The 19241-nt window shown below is 40.4% G+C and overlaps 1 protein-coding gene across 1 annotated transcript in view; it reads right to left on the bottom strand.

Moving 5' to 3' along the window:
* Positions 1-19089, bottom strand: part of LAMP2 (lysosome associated membrane protein 2) — a 32157-nt gene extending 13068 nt beyond the window's left edge. Inside the window, 3 exon segments of the mRNA XM_017863264.1 lie at positions 5267-5480; positions 6559-6677; positions 18772-19089. Of these exon segments, the coding sequence (XP_017718753.1) occupies positions 5267-5480; positions 6559-6677; positions 18772-18835 (397 nt within the window). The 5' untranslated portion in view covers positions 18836-19089.
* Between the last annotated feature and the right edge of the window lie 152 nt (positions 19090-19241).

Here is a 19241-nt window from a genome sequence, read left to right as displayed (position 1 = left end):
AAAAAAAAAAAAAAAAAAAGAAAAAGAAAAATAAATGGGGGTTGAGAAGGAAAGACAAGTTGCAGGTAATCATACTTTGAAGCATCTTCTATGATCTAAGTCCAGTTTGGGCTTTTCTTTTTAGCAGTGGAGGGCTAGCTTCTGTTTTTAAAGCAGGAAATGACATATATATAATTTATTTTAAGGAAGATAGCAAATTTGTAGGGGATAGGCATGGGGGAAAACTTTTCAGGGAAGCCACTTTAGAGGGAAACCAGAGAGTGATGGTCTGGTTAAGGTGAAGGGTAAAGGAGGGTTGCCTAAACTAAGATGGTGTGGGGCAGTGGAAAGAGAGCAAAGAAGCCAAACTGAAAACACTTATCTATGGTAGAATCAACAGGACTTAGTGACTGTAACTAAGGAAGCAAGAGAGATGGATTAATCATGGATTTGTATAGTAAATCCTTATTTTCGTTTTACTAGTCCCAAGTAAGTTATATTAACTCCAATGAGCTTATAGAACCTCTTCCTGGATTAAATTTAAAGATGATTCAATTTCAGGGAATCTTCAGAATATGAAAGCAGTAAGTTACAGCCATTTCGTATAGTTTTTATTAGCCTGCGTATAGTGAAACTTCAAAAGATGATGGTCACCTAAGTGGTTTGGCTTCTTTTGGAGAAGTAGCAAGAAAGGAAAAGTATCCAAGGTCCTTAATATATGCCGCCTTCTGTGCCTGTCCATCATGTAGCAAGCAGCCATATAATGCTGCCTTGGCACCCCCTAATGGCCATAGGAATAAAACAAAACAAAACAAAACAAACAAACACAAAACAATGAACTAGAACATTTTCCCAGAATTGCTTCTCACCATTAACAAAATGAATAGATATGTGAACTGGCTGTACATAGACCGACTTCAAAAACAAATGAGCAAAAAGACAACTTGCAGACATATTGGAGTTATACTATGAATAGCTTTTTTTAACTATGTATTGTTTATGAACATGTACTTATGTAGTGAAAAACAAACATAAAGACAGGAAGGTTATACCCCAAATTCATGAAAGTGTTTGCCTCTTAGCAGGCAAGGAGGAAAATGGGTCTGGGAAGTGAAGACAAAGGAAATATAAACTGTATCGTCAACGTTTTATCTTTTAATCAAAAGTGACACAGACATTAAAAAAACAGCATTTATGAATTCTGGATAATGGGTACATATGGGTCTGCTATATTATTCTCTGTATACATATATAATCTTTATATATATAGAATATTTGTGTGTATATATATATATGTAGGGCCTTTTAAAAAACCCTTATTATATATGTAACTTATATATATAATTTTTTTTTTGAGATGGAGTCTTGCTCTGTTGCCCAGGCTGGAGTGCAGTGGCATGATCTGAGCTCACTGCAACCTCCACCTCCTAGGTTCAACCGATGCCTCAACCTCCCAAGTAGCTGGAATTACAGGTACACGCCACCATGCCCAGCTAATTTTCGTATTTTTAGTAGAGATGTGGTTTCGCCATGTTGGTCTCGAACTTCTGACCTCAGGTGATCTGCCTGCCTTGGCCTCCCAAAGTGCTGGGATTACAGGCATGAGCCAGCACCACACCTGGCCAGTACATTTCTATATTTTAATCATGAAAAAATTTTTAAAAAGAAAAAAGCAACTTCAATATTACTTCAATTATCAGACGCCTAAAATAAATTCGTGGTTTTTTATTTTATTTTTTGAGACAGAGTGTCACTATGCTGCCCAGGCTGGTCTCACACTCCTGAGCTCAAGCGATCTGCCTGGCCTTCCTAAGTGTTGGGATTACAGGCATGAGTCACTGCACCTGGCCTAAATTAGTATTTTGGGGGGGAGGAGTAGGGGACAGGGTCTCCCTCTGTCACCCAGGCTGGAGTGCAGTGGCACAATCTTGACTCACCACAACCTCCGCCTCCTGGGTTCAAGTGATTCTCCTGCCTTAGCCTCCCAAGTAGCTGGGATTACAGGCACGCGCCACTACCACCCGGCTAATTTTGTATTTTAGTAGAGACAGGGTTTCACCATGTTGGCCAGGCTGGTCTCGATCTCCTGACCTCAAATGACCCACCAGCCTCAGCCTCCCAAAGTCCTGGGATTATAGGTGTGAGCCACCACGCCCGGCCATAAATTAGTATTCTTGAAACACTGAATTATATCAAAAACAATTATCAATAGTCCATTTCAGGAAGCCATTTAGCATTCCCAATAGTTTCAAATATTATTACACAGAAGGTAGTAATTTAAAAAGTAATCCTCCCTTTGTTTTAAATAAACGGGGAAAGAGAGAAATGTTAACATTTCAGGGTCCATAGTTTTTCTATCCAAATATGTCAGATTAAACACCTCCTCCTAATAACTGCTAACAACTGCTGCCCCCATAGTCCAGGCATTTATTACATCAGCCCTTGATTACTGTAACAGCTTCTTAAGCCAGCATCTCTGCCTGCAGTCTCCTCACTTCTCAACTAATCCTGCAGAATATTCCTTATAAGTTACTGTCTCTGCTTTTGTTATATCATTTTCCTGCTTTAAAAAACTAAAATGATTCCCCAGTGCCTACCCCATGAAGCTAAATGTCTTTCCTTGGCTTCCAAGGTCCCTATAATTTAGGCCCACTGCATTTCACCAACTTTATTTTCCTTCTGCTACACACACAGCCTCTGATTTAATCAGGCAGCTCTCCAATTACTGCCGCATATGCTATGCTTCTCCCTGCTGGAAACACCCTGCTCAAAATCCTCCACTTATTCAAATTCTACCATCAGCTGAGTTTCAGCTCAGGTCCTACTTCTCTACCAAGCTTTCTCACTACTCTAACACATACCTTAAGCCTTCCTTTATCACTCCTCTTAATCAGGACCACTTGTGGGAACACTTTTAAATCAGCCAGTCTTTTTTTTTTTTTTTTTTTTTTTTTGTAGAGACGAAGTCTTACTATGTTGCCCAGGCTGGTCTTGAACTCCCTGGCTCAAGTGAACAGTCTGCCTCGGCCTCCCAAAGTACTGGGATTACAGGCATGAGCCACCATGCTCGATCTAAATCAGGCACTCTTAACCACAGGGATCTACATATGGGTTCAGGGACTATGTTCCATATGCAAAGTTTACTGTGTACTTTTTCTTTTTTCAGAGGGAGTCTAAAGTTTTCCTCACACTATCAGAAGAGATTTATGAACCCTCTACTCCCTCAAACAAAAACGCAAACAACAACAACAAAATCCGACTGAGCTCAGTGTTTTCCAATTTTTCCATGTAACTCAGGAATAGCATTTAGCTTTGTCTCCCCAGCTCATTCTTAGGCTACTTGAAAGTGAAGGGCAAATCTTATACTAGCTCTGAAAGGTAAAACAGGGTACAAAGATAAACTAATAAGATAGGCAATAACCATTTGCTTTAGTTATACTCTCAAACTAAGAGATTAGTAAAAGAACACTAGGATTTGATTTCCAAGTCTCATTCTGCAATACCTCCCAAGTTTTACATGAGCTTATTTACTTCTGGTTCTTTCAAATATGATCTTTTGATATCCATAAGTCCAAATGAGTTATTAATCCCCAGGTCTAGGCAACTAAAGCCCATCTACCTGTGTTTCTGGGGTCAGAATGAAACACTACCTGTGTGAAGAGCTAAGCTACTACAAATACCACATTAACTCAGTCTCAACGGGCAGGGGGAGAAAGAAGAGAATTACATCCCTAACAAAATTAAAATCTCGACCAGGTACAGTGGCTCACGCCTGTAATTCCAGCACTTTGGGAGGCTGAGGTGGGTGGATCATGAGGTCAGGATTTCGAGACCAACCTGGCCAATATGGCAAAACCCCGTCTCTACTAAAAAAGATTAGCTGGGTGTGGTGGCACACACCTGTAATCCCAGTTATTCAGGAGGCTGAGGCAGGAAAATTGCTTGAGGCAGAGGTTGCAGTGGGCTGAAATCAGATCACTGCACTCCAGCCTGGGCAACAGAGCGAGATTCCAGCTCAAAAAAATAAAATAAAATAAACCTCTACACTCTATATCTTCAAAATATTTTAACATGCATTTCAGTTCTGGGAATTACTAGAATGGCCTAATTGCCGATGCCTTCCCAAGTTCATTTTGACCTGAAATTGTCTTAAAATAACAGCAAATATTGACTTTAGTCTCCCCTTATCCAGTTTTTGCTTTCCCTGGTTTCAGTTACCCATGGTCAATTGAGCTCTGAAAATATTCAGTGGAGAATTTCAAAAGTAATCAATTCATAAGTTTTAAAATGTACGCCGTTCTGAGTAGCATGATGAAATCTCTTGCTGTCCCACTCTGCCCAACCAGGAACATGAATCATGCCTTTATCCAGTATATCAGCATTATCTACACTATCCATCCGTTTAGTCACTTAGTAGCCATCTTTGTTATCAGATCAAAAAAACATAGCATTTCCTGTATAAGGTTCGGTACTAACTGCAGTTTTAGGCATCTACTGGAGGTCTTAGAATGATACCCCCTGAGTGTAATGAGGGACTACTATACCTTTAACTAATCATCATTTACTTTTCAATCAAAATCCAACCTAAATGATAAAAAGATTTGAACAAGAGGCATTTCTCCTAATCTCAAGTTACTTAACTTGTACACATTTAAAATATATATTAGTAGCCAGGTGCAGTGGTGCATGCCTGTAGTCCCAGCTATTCAGGAGGCTGTGAAGCATGAGGATTGCTTGAACCCAGGAGTTTGAAACTAGCCTAGGCAACATAGTGAGACTCCCCATCTTGAAAATAAAGTAGCTATTAGTAAAGCATTTTCTCATTCATCAAACCTTTGTTTCGTGCCCACTACTGAATGAAATCAATAAGAGTTAAGTATACGACTTCTGCAGGTCAATAGACTGCTTCAAACACCAGCTCACCCACTTACTAGATCGTGTGATGTTTGGAAGTCATTTAATCTTATCAAGTCTCATTTCCTTTACCTGTAAAAATGAAACAACATCTACTTCCCAAGGTTGCTGTTAAGAATTAAGTGAGATGCTGCAGATGACACACTTAGGGTAATACCTGGTACACAGTAAGTCACTCAAGCAATGACAGCAAATATCATCAGTGTGTTGGATGGCGGCATATGTGCTATGCATGGGGTCGGTGGGAGGGGTATAAAGACATGAAGTTTCCATGCTAGTTAGGAAGACAGACATTCATAACAATTTTTAAATTGTTTACATTATCATTAATAAAAAGCAAGAGAACATAACACACATCCATTCTTAAGGTTACCTTTATCTTCAGCATCAGGAAATGTTGTGTTATCACCAGTGTTGTAGGAAAATGAGATGCTGTCAATTGAATAAGTAGATGCCGCCTTGCTAAAATTCGCAATCCAGGAAAAGCCAGGTCCAAACTGCACTGCTATTTTGGGACCATTCTGATCATCCCCACAAATGCTTCCATTATATGTCACAGTGCCACGGTCTGAAATGGTTACAGTGTTCTAAAAGAAATAGAAATTTGGGGGTGAGAAACAAACAGGGAGCAAGTAGCACCAACCATTTATGCAGGGCATGCCACTTCAGCCTAAATCATACATTCTCCGTGGCCAGGTTGCCCTTTGCCTGGTTTGCTGTGTAAAACAGTCCCTGATTCTTCAGCTATATATCACTCCTCTGGATAAATTCATGTATGTCTAAAAAGAAAAGGAAAACTTGCTTGAGCTGCTGTTCTTAAACTGATTTTTAAAAAAATTAGGTTGTAAGTAGTCAGGACCTTAACAAAAGAAAATAAGAAGGCAAAGGGATTAAGAGGAGACGCCAAAAAGGGGGAGATTTTAGTGTTAGGTTGGTGCAAAAGTAATTGCTGTTTGTGCCAAAAAGAATCGCTTACTTAGGTTGGTGCAAAAGTAATTGTGGTTTGTTCCTTTAATGGCAATTACTTCTGTACCAACCTAAGTAAGCATTTTTTTTTTTGAGCTAGAGTCTCGCTCTGTTGCCCAGGCTGGAGTGCAGTAGCACAACCATGGCTCACTGCAGACTCAACTTCCTGGGCTCAAGCAATCCTCTCCACTCAACCTGGCAAGTGGCTGGAGCTACACGTATGTGCCACCATGCCTGGGTAATTTTTAAATTTTTTCTTGGTAGAGATGAGGTCTCACTATGTTGCCAAGGCTGGGCTCAAGCAATCCTCCTGCTTTGGCCTTCCAAAACGCTGGGATCACAGGCATGAGACACCAAGCCCAGAAGGGAAGCTATATTTTAAAAGGGCAAGCTTTGGTGCTAGTACATTTTAAATACTTTACAGAAATAGTTAGACCTGAACACCATATAGTCATCTTCAGATCATTTGCCCTTAATCAAGTCCTACAAAAACTCCTAAGAACCAATGAATCAGAAGAAATATTCATTCTAACACTAAACAGAATAACTTCCGAGTGTGTATGCTTAAAAAAACTCCCAGAGTTTAAGCATTAAGTCAGTCAATGTGGAATTTCATTTGTATACATGTATCTAAAGGATTAAAAAAGTCAATTAAATTCCTACTATAAAACTCAAAGAAAAATTAAAATATATACTTACATAAGTTTTATTTGTAGTTTCATAGCGTACTGTGAAATTCATCTGCCATTTTGCATAAAGGCAAGTGGCTTTTCCTGAATCTGTCAAATTAAGTTCCAATGCATAAGACCGCACAGCTCCTGGATTTATTTTAAAAAATAAGATTTTAAAATTGTACTACAAAAATACATACAAATTAAAAACAAGCTCTATCCACCACTGAAGTTCAACTAGCTCTAAAATGAAACAAAAGTATATCTATATATACACATACATATGTCAGCAGTCAACAGGATACTATATATACACATACATATATACACACATATACATACATACATATATACATATGTATGTATATACATATACATGCAGTCAGCAGTCAGCAGGATACTATATATATAGTATACACATACGTATGTGTATATATATAGTATCCTGCTGACTGTTTTCTTTGTATTTTAACAGAATCCTATTGATAAAAAAGTTGGCATTATCCCTTACCAAAAGAATGGTTACTAGACCTAGGATGCTTAGGTAATGGCTCAGACTGGTGACATTTATTTGCCTTTTGCCTTCAAATAATCATTTCCACATGCATTTATACCTTACTAGTTTTGTTTTAGGCTGTTACAGTTTGCCTGTTAGGACTTGTGATTTTTGAGGTAAATGAGGTAAGAGGAAGCCTGGTAGGGGTGTAAAACTACTCTCAGACCAGCTGGTGAAACATTCTCTGCAAAAATAATGATAGATTCTATCATCTTGTTGCTTTAAATCCTGTTGCAAGCTACACAACCTATGACACATGGATGTCTTCTCAAACGATTTTATTCTGATGTGATCAGATATTCTTTCCGAGTATCATGTAACCAAGGAAGCAGAGTTGCAAAGGGCTGTTAAATCCGTAAGAAAAACATGAATTCTTATAAATGCAAAGTTTATCACTTTGTTTCACTTTAAAATCTAATTGATTAGAAAGGCTGATGAATTTTTTGACACAAAGTTACTTCCTAAATTTTCAACCTGCTACCTCTTTAGGCAGAGAAATATTACAGAGACAGAAAAGCCTTGGGACTTTTCAGCTAACATGATTGATCTTCTACACTTAAACATAGAAACATTACCTATTAAACTGAAGAGCCCAAGGACTCAAAATACTAATTCAGAGGTGAAAAAATATTCCAGCAAACATGCCAGCAGCATAAATATTGAGCAACTATTTAAGGGATTTTCTTCACTGTATCACACATTACCCAAAGAGTAAGCTGTTTCCTGTTAAGATACTTGCATACTCTTTAAAAATATCTGAGCAATCCACTGTCATCTACAGGTACAGACATGCTATAGACTACAGAAAAGTGCTAAGATGAATATCAAGAAGGTATGCCTCGGCAACAGCATTCAAGTTGTATACAAGAGCCTATCGTCATGCTCTGGAGACCTGGCTGCTTTGCAAGCCAGAATATTATACTAAAGCTTGTGGTTACTGACAGTGACTAAATGCATTTGGCTAAGGCTCAAAAAGACCTTGTGAGGCCTAAGTAGGTTTTACGATCATTCTTTTCTAAGTACAATACGGAAGGGAGCTGTCACACTTACTGATCCAAGGCTCCCTGCAGTGGAGCCAAGAGCTCCAACTTACAATTTTAATGAACTGGAGGTTTGCTTTTTATATTCAGTCTTTCTTGGTCTTGTTTAAGGTCTCTAGCTTCAGTATATTATTCTCCTTGTATTCAAAGCATTCAAAAGTATTGAAAATAACCAAGAAAAGCCTCAAATGTATTAATCGTTTTCTTTCCAAAGATATTAGAATAACAGGAAGAAGACCATGTAAAATAGTGATAGCATCAATGTGTCTTGGGGTGTGAGAACTGACGTTTTATGAAACAGAAGGTAGAGGTTGTGGTTCAAACGTATCACTTGAAATCAAATTCAAGATAGTATACCTGGTGGCCTGTAAACAAGAGCTGAGAAACACCCCGAGGGTTCTGGCACACTCTGTTCCATTCCCTTCACAGCCTTTATGCCTGGGAGTACAATTCTTTCCACTTCTTGGTCCCCAACTCTAACTACACAGGGACCACTTTTACTCAATATCTCTCACCTCAAACTCAGCAATTCCCAAACTAAAATTCATTCTTCTACTTCCTCCAAACTGGGTCCCTCCTCAGCCTCGCTAGCTCTAAATGAAGAGTGGGATCAGTCACTCAAGCTCAGTTTCAGAAATAGCCTCTACTTCTTTCTCTTCAAGAAGTCTTGTTGATTTTTTTTCCTTCAAATCTTCTCTTAAATCCAATCTTTGCCTTTTATTTCTACTCCCAATCTATCACCCCATACCTAAATTATGACAAACAATGCCTAGATACCCCTAGAAGTGCTGCCAGATTAACAATCCTTAAGTACCATGTCCTTTTACGACACTTTCTTGTTCAAAAACTTTTACTGGCTCCAAAATTCCCATATGAAATTTAAATTCCTCTGCCTGACTTTCAAAGTAATCTTTAATCTTGTCCCATCCTATTGCTTTCTTTTCTCAAACTATTTTCCCAGATCACACCCTTTAATCCAGTTAAACTTGTTTCCACTGGGCTCAAATGCCATACTCTATTCAACCTCTACCCTGGGCTTCTATTGTTCCTAACACTTGAAGTCTATTTTCTTCTATTGGCCTAAATGCTCACCTCAAAGATGGATTTTCCTCTCTTTTTGGCTGCCCCAAATCTGAAATACCCCTTGTCCCCTTGTTACAATTTCTAGCAGAAATCACCACCCACTATAAAAGCTGAAAACACTGGATACTTGCTTTCACAGACTCCCTTGCAGTAAGGAGGACCACTTGTGCTAGGCTCTGCCTAACAAAGGTATCCACCCCACACGTTGAAAGGAGGGCTGCAAATGGAGCCAGGAGTGGAACAGGGTGGGAGGCAGGTGTGGAGTAGCAGAAGCAGGATCAAGCTCCCAGGCAACAAGGCCAGCAGAGCAAGCTGCAACTTCACACTTGGCAGTGGTAGTGCAGTTCAGTGGCATGATCTGGGTTGTTGAATCCTGAATTGGGATTTGGTATATATAGCCAGGAGCACCAGAAATTCTGAGTTACCCAATATACCCCTTTAATAAACATTTCATATGTAACATATGTACAGAAACAGGCACAGTATAACAGATGTAAGGGAAAAGTGTACACAATATTAAGTCTACAGCTCACATAGTTTTCACAAACCAAACCCACTTATATCAAGAAACAGAACATTACCAGAACAGGTGCTGACCCATTGCACAATTGAAAATCTGCATATTATTTTTGACTCCCCCAAAACTTAACTACTAATATCCTACTGTTAACTGGAAGCATTACCAACAACATAAACAGTTAATTAACACATATTTTGTATGTTATATATGTATTATATACTGTGTTTTGAAAATAAAGCTAGAGAAAAGAAAATGTTAAGAAAATCATAAGGAGGGCTGGGCACAGTGGCTCACACCTGTAATCCCAGCACTTTGGGAGGCCAAGGTGGGCGGATCACTTGAGGTCAGGAGTTTGAGACCAGCCTGGCCAACATGGTGAAAACCCATCTCTACTAAAAATTTGCTGGGCTTGGTGGTAGGCACCTGTAATCCCAGCTACTCAGGAGGCTGAGGCAGGAGAATCGCTTGAGCCTTATATCCATGTATAAGTAGATCCACACAGTTCAAACTTGTGTTGTTCAAGGGTCAACTACACTTCCAAAGCCCTCTTTATTTCCCCTTCCAGTTACTATTCCCTTCCCAAGGGTAATCATTATCCTCATTTCTAACACTATATATTAATTTTATCCATTTTTCAACTTGATATAAATAAAATCATTCACTATGCTCTCTTTTGTGTCTGGTTTCTTTCACTCAATTTTAGGTTTTGTGAGATTCACCCATGCTGTGCGTAATTGCAGTCTGTGCTCACTGCTGTATAACCTTCTATGATCAGGTGAATACAGGCCAGGTGTGGTGGCTCATGCCTGTAATCTCAGCACTTTGGGAGGCTGAGGAGCACGGATCACTCGAGGTCAGGAGTTTGAGACCAGCCTGGCCACCGTGGCCAAATCCTGCCTCTATTGAAAATATAAAAATTAGCTGGGCATGGTGGCGCATGCCTGTAATCTCAGCTACTCAGGAGGCTGACACAGGAGAATCACTTGAACCCGAGAGGCAGAGGTTGCAGCGAGCCAAGATCGCGCCAATGCACTCCACCAGCTTGGGCAACAAGAATGAAATTCTGTCTCAAAAAAAGAAAAAAAAGAAAAAGGAAAAGAAACTACTTATCTATGCTACCTTTAATGGGCATTTAGATAGTTTCCGGTTTGATGCTATTACAAACACTGTTGCAAACATTCTTGCACATATTGGTAAACACATTTACGTGTGTGTGTTGGCTGTATATCTAGGAATGAAACTGTGGGGCCAAAGGATATGCATTACATCCCAGTATCTTTTTAATAAATTTTTTTCTGCTTAAAATCAATCAAATTGTATTTCTCTTCCTTACAATTAAGAACTTGGGCTGATATGCTATCTGTTTTTTCAGTAGCCATTTTCTCCACAAAGCTTTCCTTGACTATAAAAGCCCTCAAGGAGCAGTAATAATGCATATCCCATTTCAGTATATTTTATATTATCCTGAATTATTCAGTTATTTTATAGCAGTAAATCCTGTCCCTCCTACTGTCATAAGCTCCAACATAGCAGTTTTCAACTGTCACTTCATAACAGACTGGTGTGCCATGGTAAATTATAATATACAGCAAGTAATTTGTTACTAACAAAAAAAAGTACGAAGTCTGTGAATGAATGATATATATGGATAGATTCAAGATTCCCTTTAGATAACACTTCTGTCACTTATTTGAATTCCAGTATGCTCCCTTGACCAGATGATCTGATCTATGCCACAACCCCTAGCAGTGTGTCTTTTATATGAATGTCATCTATCATGTGTGTCATGGTAGGGGACACCATGTGTATTACTTTTCCTCTATCTCCTATCATTCCAAGTAGTGCTGAATGCACATTAGATTTTCAATAAATACTGATTGATTATATCAAGGTGAAAACACACTGCAATACGGATCCAAAACGTAGCTTAATCTAATTACAGAGAGGCCAGTCCTTTAGCTCTTCCAAGTCTTGAACCTATAAGTCTTCTGATATTCCCTCAAGCCCCATGTTGGGTTTTGCCTCAATAAATTTTGACATAGATTTCAAGCTAGGAACAGAGCTTTTCCCAGAAAGTAAGTTTACAGTTGAAATATTTACACTTTGTTAAAAAGTCTCTAGCAAGCAATTTCCATCCTTATTGCTGTGTTTGATTTTACAATACCCAATTGTTAAAAGGCTTTATGACATTAAAAAACCATAGATGAATATATTCTAGAGTGTGTAATTTTAGAGCTGAGAGTTTGTACTCTAAATAAATGAAAAAGGTATGCCTCAAAATCAACGTTCTCAAAGTCAAATATCCTCTCAATCCTGTTTTCCAAAAAGGTCATTTGTAAATTCTTTTAGAACCCAGACCTTGGTTGGGCAGTGGCTCACACCTGTAATCCTAGTACTTTGGGAGGCCAAGGGGAGGGGGGCAGATCACTTGAGCTCAAGAGTTCAAGACCAGCCTGGGCAACATGGCGAGACCCCATCTGTACTAAAATACACAAAATAGCCGGGCGTGATGATGCATGCCTATGGTCTCAGCTACTCGGGAGGCTGACGTGGGAGCATTGCTTGAGCCCAGGAGGCAGAGGCTGCCATGAGCCAAGATCACTCCACTGCACTCCAGCCTGGGGGAATGGAACAAGACTCTGTTCAAAAAAAAAAAAAAAAAAAAACACCTCTCACAGAGAACACAGACCTTACTTCCCCAAGCGTATGACAATGCAAAAAGTGGCTAGGTTTTAGCAAGTCTATCTGACCCAAAACGTAGCTGAAAAAATATAAACACACAAAATTAGGGGTGGGGGAAGAACATAATGCTAGCAATAAAACAAGACCAATAAAAAGAAACGGAACAATGATCTAAGATATAATGGATTGATCATAAAATGAAGTGATTGAGAGTCCCCATTCCTGGAATTGAAGAGCTAGAATTCAAATCTGGCAGTCCAACTTCCTAGCTGTGAGACTTTGGGCAAGTTACCCTTGTTTAGAATTATAGTGCATATTTCTCCAATAGGTTCTTTGAAAGCATATAAACCCTTCAGAGCTAAAAGAAATTTGCCAAACAAGTTAGATATCAATTTACAAGTCTCTCTTTTAGTAAACACAGCACCTAAAGGGAACCTTCCCACGTTTTAGCTTTATGTTTACTTTCATCATATTAAATTCTGGACTCTTGTCCTCAAACTCATGTTGAGCAAAAGGTCTTCTTAAAATACAGGACACAGAGGCATACAGTACCTATTTGTCTTTGTTTTCTATTCAGAGTGATGGTTTTCCTACAGGTTTAAGTCAGATTAACTGCTTCTCCTTTATAATTCCTAATAATAGGTACACTCATTGCATTCAGTTACCTTATACCCTTGCTTTTGGTAAGTTTCTTAAAACAGAAAAGTAATATGATTTTAAAGTAAGAATGTTGAACACATGAAAAGAGCATTAAAAGTTAATAAAATATGTTTTAAGCTATAAAATGACTTAATTTTTTAAGGTCAGAGAGTGGGTAGGAAACAAGATTCAATATTACTCAACTAATGGAAAGTGCTTATTGTTGAGCAGTGTTTGGCACACCTCCAGAATTCTTTCACAATGCATAGCAGGATACCAACAAGTACTTACAAAGTATACTTTTGGGCCAGAGGGGATCTCTGATCACTTTAATAAAAAATTATGATCAGAATGCTTTTGCACTACAGAAAGAAGAGCAGCCTTCCTGCATCAAGGGTCATTTAAATCAGCTCCAGTGCTACGAAATAATCCTTGGTTATAGACAAAATCTACCCAAAGATGTAGGGGAACAAAGCTGTTCTTTTGGGACATATTTGAGTATCTATAACCCTATCAGATGTGATAATCTGATATTTGTGACATATTTGAATATCTATAACCCTATCAGATATGATAATCAAAGACTAACAAACTAATCTGGTATTTGGGACATATTTGAATATCTATAACTCTACCAGATGTGATAATCAATGACTAACAAACTAATGCAAGCCTGTCCTTTCCAGTATCTTTATTATAACTAGAATAATTTGGTAGAAACTCAAAATCAAAGTTATCAGTTAAATGAAATGTTTTAAGTCTACAGAAAAATCTTAGTGCTTGTTATCCCCTTCAAGACTATGGAGGTATATCTGAAGGAGTACAGGTAAGCATTATTATATGGGATTATACTTTAGTAAATTACTGTATAATTATCTGTACTGCTTAGCACTGATCTTGAAGTTTTCAATCCGAAAGTACTTCTTGCAAAACATCATTTAAAATTCATGGAAGAAAAAGGAGATTAAATGAGTCTAGTTTACCATCATATCCCTAGTGCCCACCAATGAATATCTTCAACAAAAATTTACTAAGGGTTAACCATGTACCAGACCCTATGCTAAGTAGGAAATGGGAGATAACAGTACATAAAGTAGTCTCTGCTCTTAGAGATTGCTACCATAGGAGAGACTTGATTAAAACTAGGAGGAAACAAAAAAGAGTGGAAAATAGGCTAGCAACCTAAGATTTTGCAAATGATAAGGTTTATTCCTATTTCCCCAGATGGTCAAATGGCTGGCCTCCTGCCAACACCCAGGTCTCTGCCCAAATGTCACCCAATAATAGAAGGCCCTCTGACCACATAATATAAAGAAGGATCATCCACCATCACCCATTCCTATCATCTACTCATTCTCCTTTCTCATTACCTGTGTAATCTTCTTCATAGGGTTTTGTTTTGTTTTGAGACAGAGTTTTGCTATTGTTCTCCAGGCTGGAGTGCAGTGGCGTGATCTCAGCTCACTGCAACTTCCGTCTCCTGGATTCAAGCAATTCTCCTGCCTCAGCTTCCCAAGTAGCTGGGACTACAGGTGCCGGCCAACATGCCCAGCTAATTTTCGTATTTTCGGTAGAGATGGGGTTTCACCATGTTGGCTAGGCTTGTCTCAAATTCCTGACCTCAGGTGATTTGCCTGCCTTGACCTCCCAAAATGCTGGGATTACAGGTGTGAGCCACCACACCCAACCTCTTCATAGTGTTTATCACTATCTGACATTATATTATTTATCTGTCGAGCTTTCTTCTCCCACTAAAATGTAAGCTCCATGAGAGCAGGAACCTCATCTGTCTTATCCATTCCTCTGTCACTTTCACCTAATATGGTGGCTGGGACACAATAGGCATTCTGTAAACATGTGTGGAAGGGAGAGGCTCCTACCAGTGACGGACACTAAGAATATTTCTGTGAGGTTTTCCCCACCCAGAAAAGACTCAAACCTAAAAAAGAAAAATCTGAACCCCAAAACAAAAAACAACAACAAAAAAACACAAAGAAACCAAAAAACAGAAGTCAAGCTAGTTATAAGAATCAATAACCACAGAAGAATCCTGAAATCTATGATGTCACAAAAGGACCATAATTAGGCAATTATATAAAGAAAGGATTTTCACTATCCACTTTATAACACCTCTAAATCATATAGCTTCTCTTCGGAAAGTTATCTGGTCAGTTACAATTCATCCAAATAAACACCAGCATAATTTAATCTCTATGAAAAAGACCAATATATAGCCTCTAAGAATCCTTTTCTGTACTTACTCTAAAGCTGCTGTTTTTAAAAGGTTACGGGTGAAGCTGGGATAGAGTTATAAAGTTACAAAGTCAAACTGGCACAGCTAGAGCACTAATGCTAATAAGACTATAAATTTAGGACAGGTCCTCCTTCATTGGCACCCTGTACAGTACCCAGGCACAGTTCTAGCTACATAGTAGGTACTTCACAAATATTTATTGATCTAGCTACATAGTAGGTACTTTACAAATATTTGCTGAGTTTTCAAAAACCTATTCTTGGTATCCATTTTGATATAGAAAAGTAACTTGCGCAAAACCCACCAAGCAACTGCTAAATTCTTGAGAGAAAAAGCCATATGGGAGGACTTTGGGCTCCACACTGAACCAACAGCCATCAGAAAATGCAGCTGTATAGAAAAATGGTTTCTATTTCATCCTGGAACCTCTTAAAAATCAGATCTAGGTACATTATTAATATTTACTTTTCCAAATCCTGCTCTGAACTTGGAGGTGGAGGGGATCAATCTTGGAAATTTTCCAAGATGATGAATCTAGTTAGTCCCGATCAATAAATGGCAAACTAGCAGATGAGCTGATGGGTTCTTTTATGTGCTTCTTTTTGCATGTTTATTTTCTGCAATGAGTAAGCACTGCTTTTGTAAAACAAAACAAAAAAGCTTTCATTAAAAAACAAAAAAAATTTAATGACATGGAAGCCAACAAGTAGGACAACTATTATTTTTTTCACTTTCCCCAAACAATAGCAGTGTTGTATTTGTGCACAGATTCAACTGGCAGGGAACTACTGATTAACAGATGCCTTGGTCAGATGTGTTCTAGTCACTGATAAGGTACTTTCCATTGTAAACAATCCTTTCTTAGGGTCAGTTGGCCCTCAGTAAGTGCTCCAAGGTACAGTTAAGGCTTCGAATTAAGTATCCAAGCAAAGCCTGCCTCAAGGCCACCTTTCAGAAGTGCTACAGAAGAGTTTCCTGCACCCTATGAACAGTTGGACTACATCAGGGATTCCCAAATGTTTTGGTGTCAGGACCCCTTTACTTTCTTATCCACTGAGGACTTCACAGAGGTTTGTGTGAGTTATATGTATTGATATTTAGAGTATTAGAAATTAAAACTGAGAAATGAATAAAATATAAGAACATCAGAGTGGTGAGGTCATCACATGTTATGTAGCCACTGGTAAACTCCGCTGTACACTGGTGAGTGGATGAGCGTGAAAAGGACAAAGGACAAATACTTTCTTTTTTTTTTTGAGATGGAGTTTCGCTCTTGTTGCCCAGGCTGGAGTGCAGTGGCACAATGTTGGCTCACCACAACCTCCACCTCCCGGGTTCAAGCGATTTTCCTGCCTTGGCCTCCCAGGTAGCTGGGATTACAGACATGTGCCACGACACCCGGCTAATTTTTGTATTTTTAGTAGAGACTGGGTTTCACCCAGTCTGGCTGGTCTGGTCAGGCTGGTCTTGAACTCCTGATCTCAGGTGATCCACCCGCCTCAGCCTCCCAGCGTGCTGGGATTGCAGGCGTGAGCCACTGTGCCCAGCCAAAAAGGACAAATACCTTCTTAACATTATTCCAAAGTTTTTATTTCATAGACCCATGAAAAGGTCCTTGAGAGTCACTGAATTAGATAATCAAGAACCCTTCCAATACTATGGTTTTTGAGCAGGGTTTATCAATGACATTTTCAGGAAGATAATTCTTTGTTGCGAGGGGCTGCCCTGTGCTTAGTTAGGATTTTTAGCAGCATCCTTGGCCTCTACCCACTAGATTCTAAAAGCAATCCCCCAGTTGTGACAACCAAAATGTCTCCAAAAGTTGCCAAATGTCCCCTGGTTGAGAATGACTACTCCAGGGTGTTGATTTTATTCTACTGAAATGTGAATTACAAAATGTATACCTCTCACTGCTTTCTCAGACCCCTAATAAGTCTATTTCTTTCCCACTTCCATCTGGGTCTGTTCTTTATGTTATTTTATTAAGTCACAAATAGCAAGAGCAGGTGGGTAGAATAAGCACAGCATGAATTAAGTCAGGAAGAGACACTAGTCAAAGTTCACCTTTAGGCATTAAAGCTGTTAGGGACCCACTGCCTATTAGGGCACAACACAATCAGCGAACATTCACCCAGTCATTTATTTATTTATTTAGAGACACAGTTTCACTCTTGTCACCCAGGCTGGAGTGTAATGGCACGATCTCGGCTCACTGCAACCTCCATCTCCTGGGTTCAAGCGATTCTCCTGCCTCAGCCTCCCAAGTAGCTGGGAGTACAGGCATGTGCCACGACGCCTGGCTAATTTTTGTATTTTTAGTAGAGACGGGGTTTCACCATGTTGGCCAGGCCGGTCTCCAATTCCTGACCTCAGGTGAGGCCACCCGCCTCGGCCTCCCAAAGTGCTGGGATTACAGACGTGAGCCACCGCGCCCGGCCCCATCCAGCCATTCTAATGAGGCCCTGGTAACAACCCAATCCTTAGCAAGTTGTCTACCTGCTCCCTGCACCCCCCAAAAAATGAGGTAATAGGCTAGTGTGATGGGGAAGAAAGAAAACAAGAGACTCTGAAGGCAAAGAGGTGGTCTACCAAACTCAGTCTATCAAAACCTCTCATCTGGGAGGCCCTCCTAACTGAAACGTCTGGGGATTTTTTGTCAGCGTCTGGCTGGGAGGAAGTAGCAAAACTGGGAGAAAATCGACATCCTCAATACCTCCAAGTCAGATGTGCACTCCCCATCAAAGTTCCCACCGAACCCCTTAGTCTCCAGAGGTTGGGTCCAAGTTTTCTTTCCTGGAAATTGCCCCAGCTACCTTAGGCTCCTTCGCCCTTAAAACGATGACTACTAAACTCAAACCCAGCATCACTCCTAATCTCTTGAATCACCCTTTCTTCACAGCCTCAAATTCCAGCCTTCAAAATGCCCAACCCTGTCCCTGCCCCTCAGGCTCTACTGTCCTATCTGTCCCATCTGTCCCCCACCCACACTCTTCCCCCAAGCTACTCCAGGCAGGCATGATCTCCTCTCTTAATTTCCTATCTCACCCCATAGTTTTTCCACCATCTTCAAAACTCTTCCCTGATCTCAGCAAACCAGGACTCTCCTAATTGTCTCTGGCGCCCCAAATCTGCATGTACCACACTCCTACGCTCACTCCTCAGTGTTTTCCCCAAGTTACTCTTTCCACCCTGACCCTCTCCACGCTTCACTCCTCCCAGCCTACTCCCTCGGCGTCCATCCCCCGTTACCGGCCCCTTCTTACTCTCCTGGGCCCTTCTTCCCCGCCATCCCTCTGTCAGGCCTTCTCTAGGTCACCGCTCGCCTCCCCGGGCCAACCGCCGCCGCCCAGTGTCAGTTGCTGAGCCTCTCAACCCCCTCCCCCTCGGACCAGTCTTTCAGGTTGTGGCTTTGAACTGGCGCCCCGGGCCCAGGCGGACAGACTAATCGGGAGGGCCCGACAACTCACCCAGGACGAGGCAGAGCAGAACTAGCCCTGAGCCCGGAACCGGGAAGAGGCGGAAGCACACCATGACCCCGCAGAGCAGGCGACGGCGGCGGCGACGGCGGCGGTACAACAACAGCTGCAACACCAGGGAAAAGGCTCGCTGGACCTGGGTCAAGAGCACGGGTGACCACCGACCACAGCCTTGCAAAAGCCAGGAATCGGCGCTTCAGTGCGAGTCATAAGACTAGGGGCGTGGCTCTTTCTTGCTTACAGCCAATCTCCGCGCTTGAAAGCGGCGAGAGGGGTGGTGATGTAGAGGCCGGTGGGCGGGGCGACCACGCCCTGGCTTTTTGGTTCACAACCCTTCCTATGCTCCTAAGAGATATGCGCGGACAGCATTTTCTTTTTCTTTTTCTTTTTCTGTCTTTTTTTTTTTTTAATTTTACTTTAAGTTCTGGGATACATGTGCAGAATGTGCAGCTTTGTTACAT

This window comes from Rhinopithecus bieti, unplaced genomic scaffold, assembly GCF_001698545.2.
Source record: "Rhinopithecus bieti isolate Rb0 unplaced genomic scaffold, ASM169854v2 scaffold_70230, whole genome shotgun sequence".
NCBI lineage: Eukaryota > Metazoa > Chordata > Mammalia > Primates > Cercopithecidae > Rhinopithecus > Rhinopithecus bieti.
This window is presented reverse-complemented; position numbering and strand designations above follow the sequence as displayed.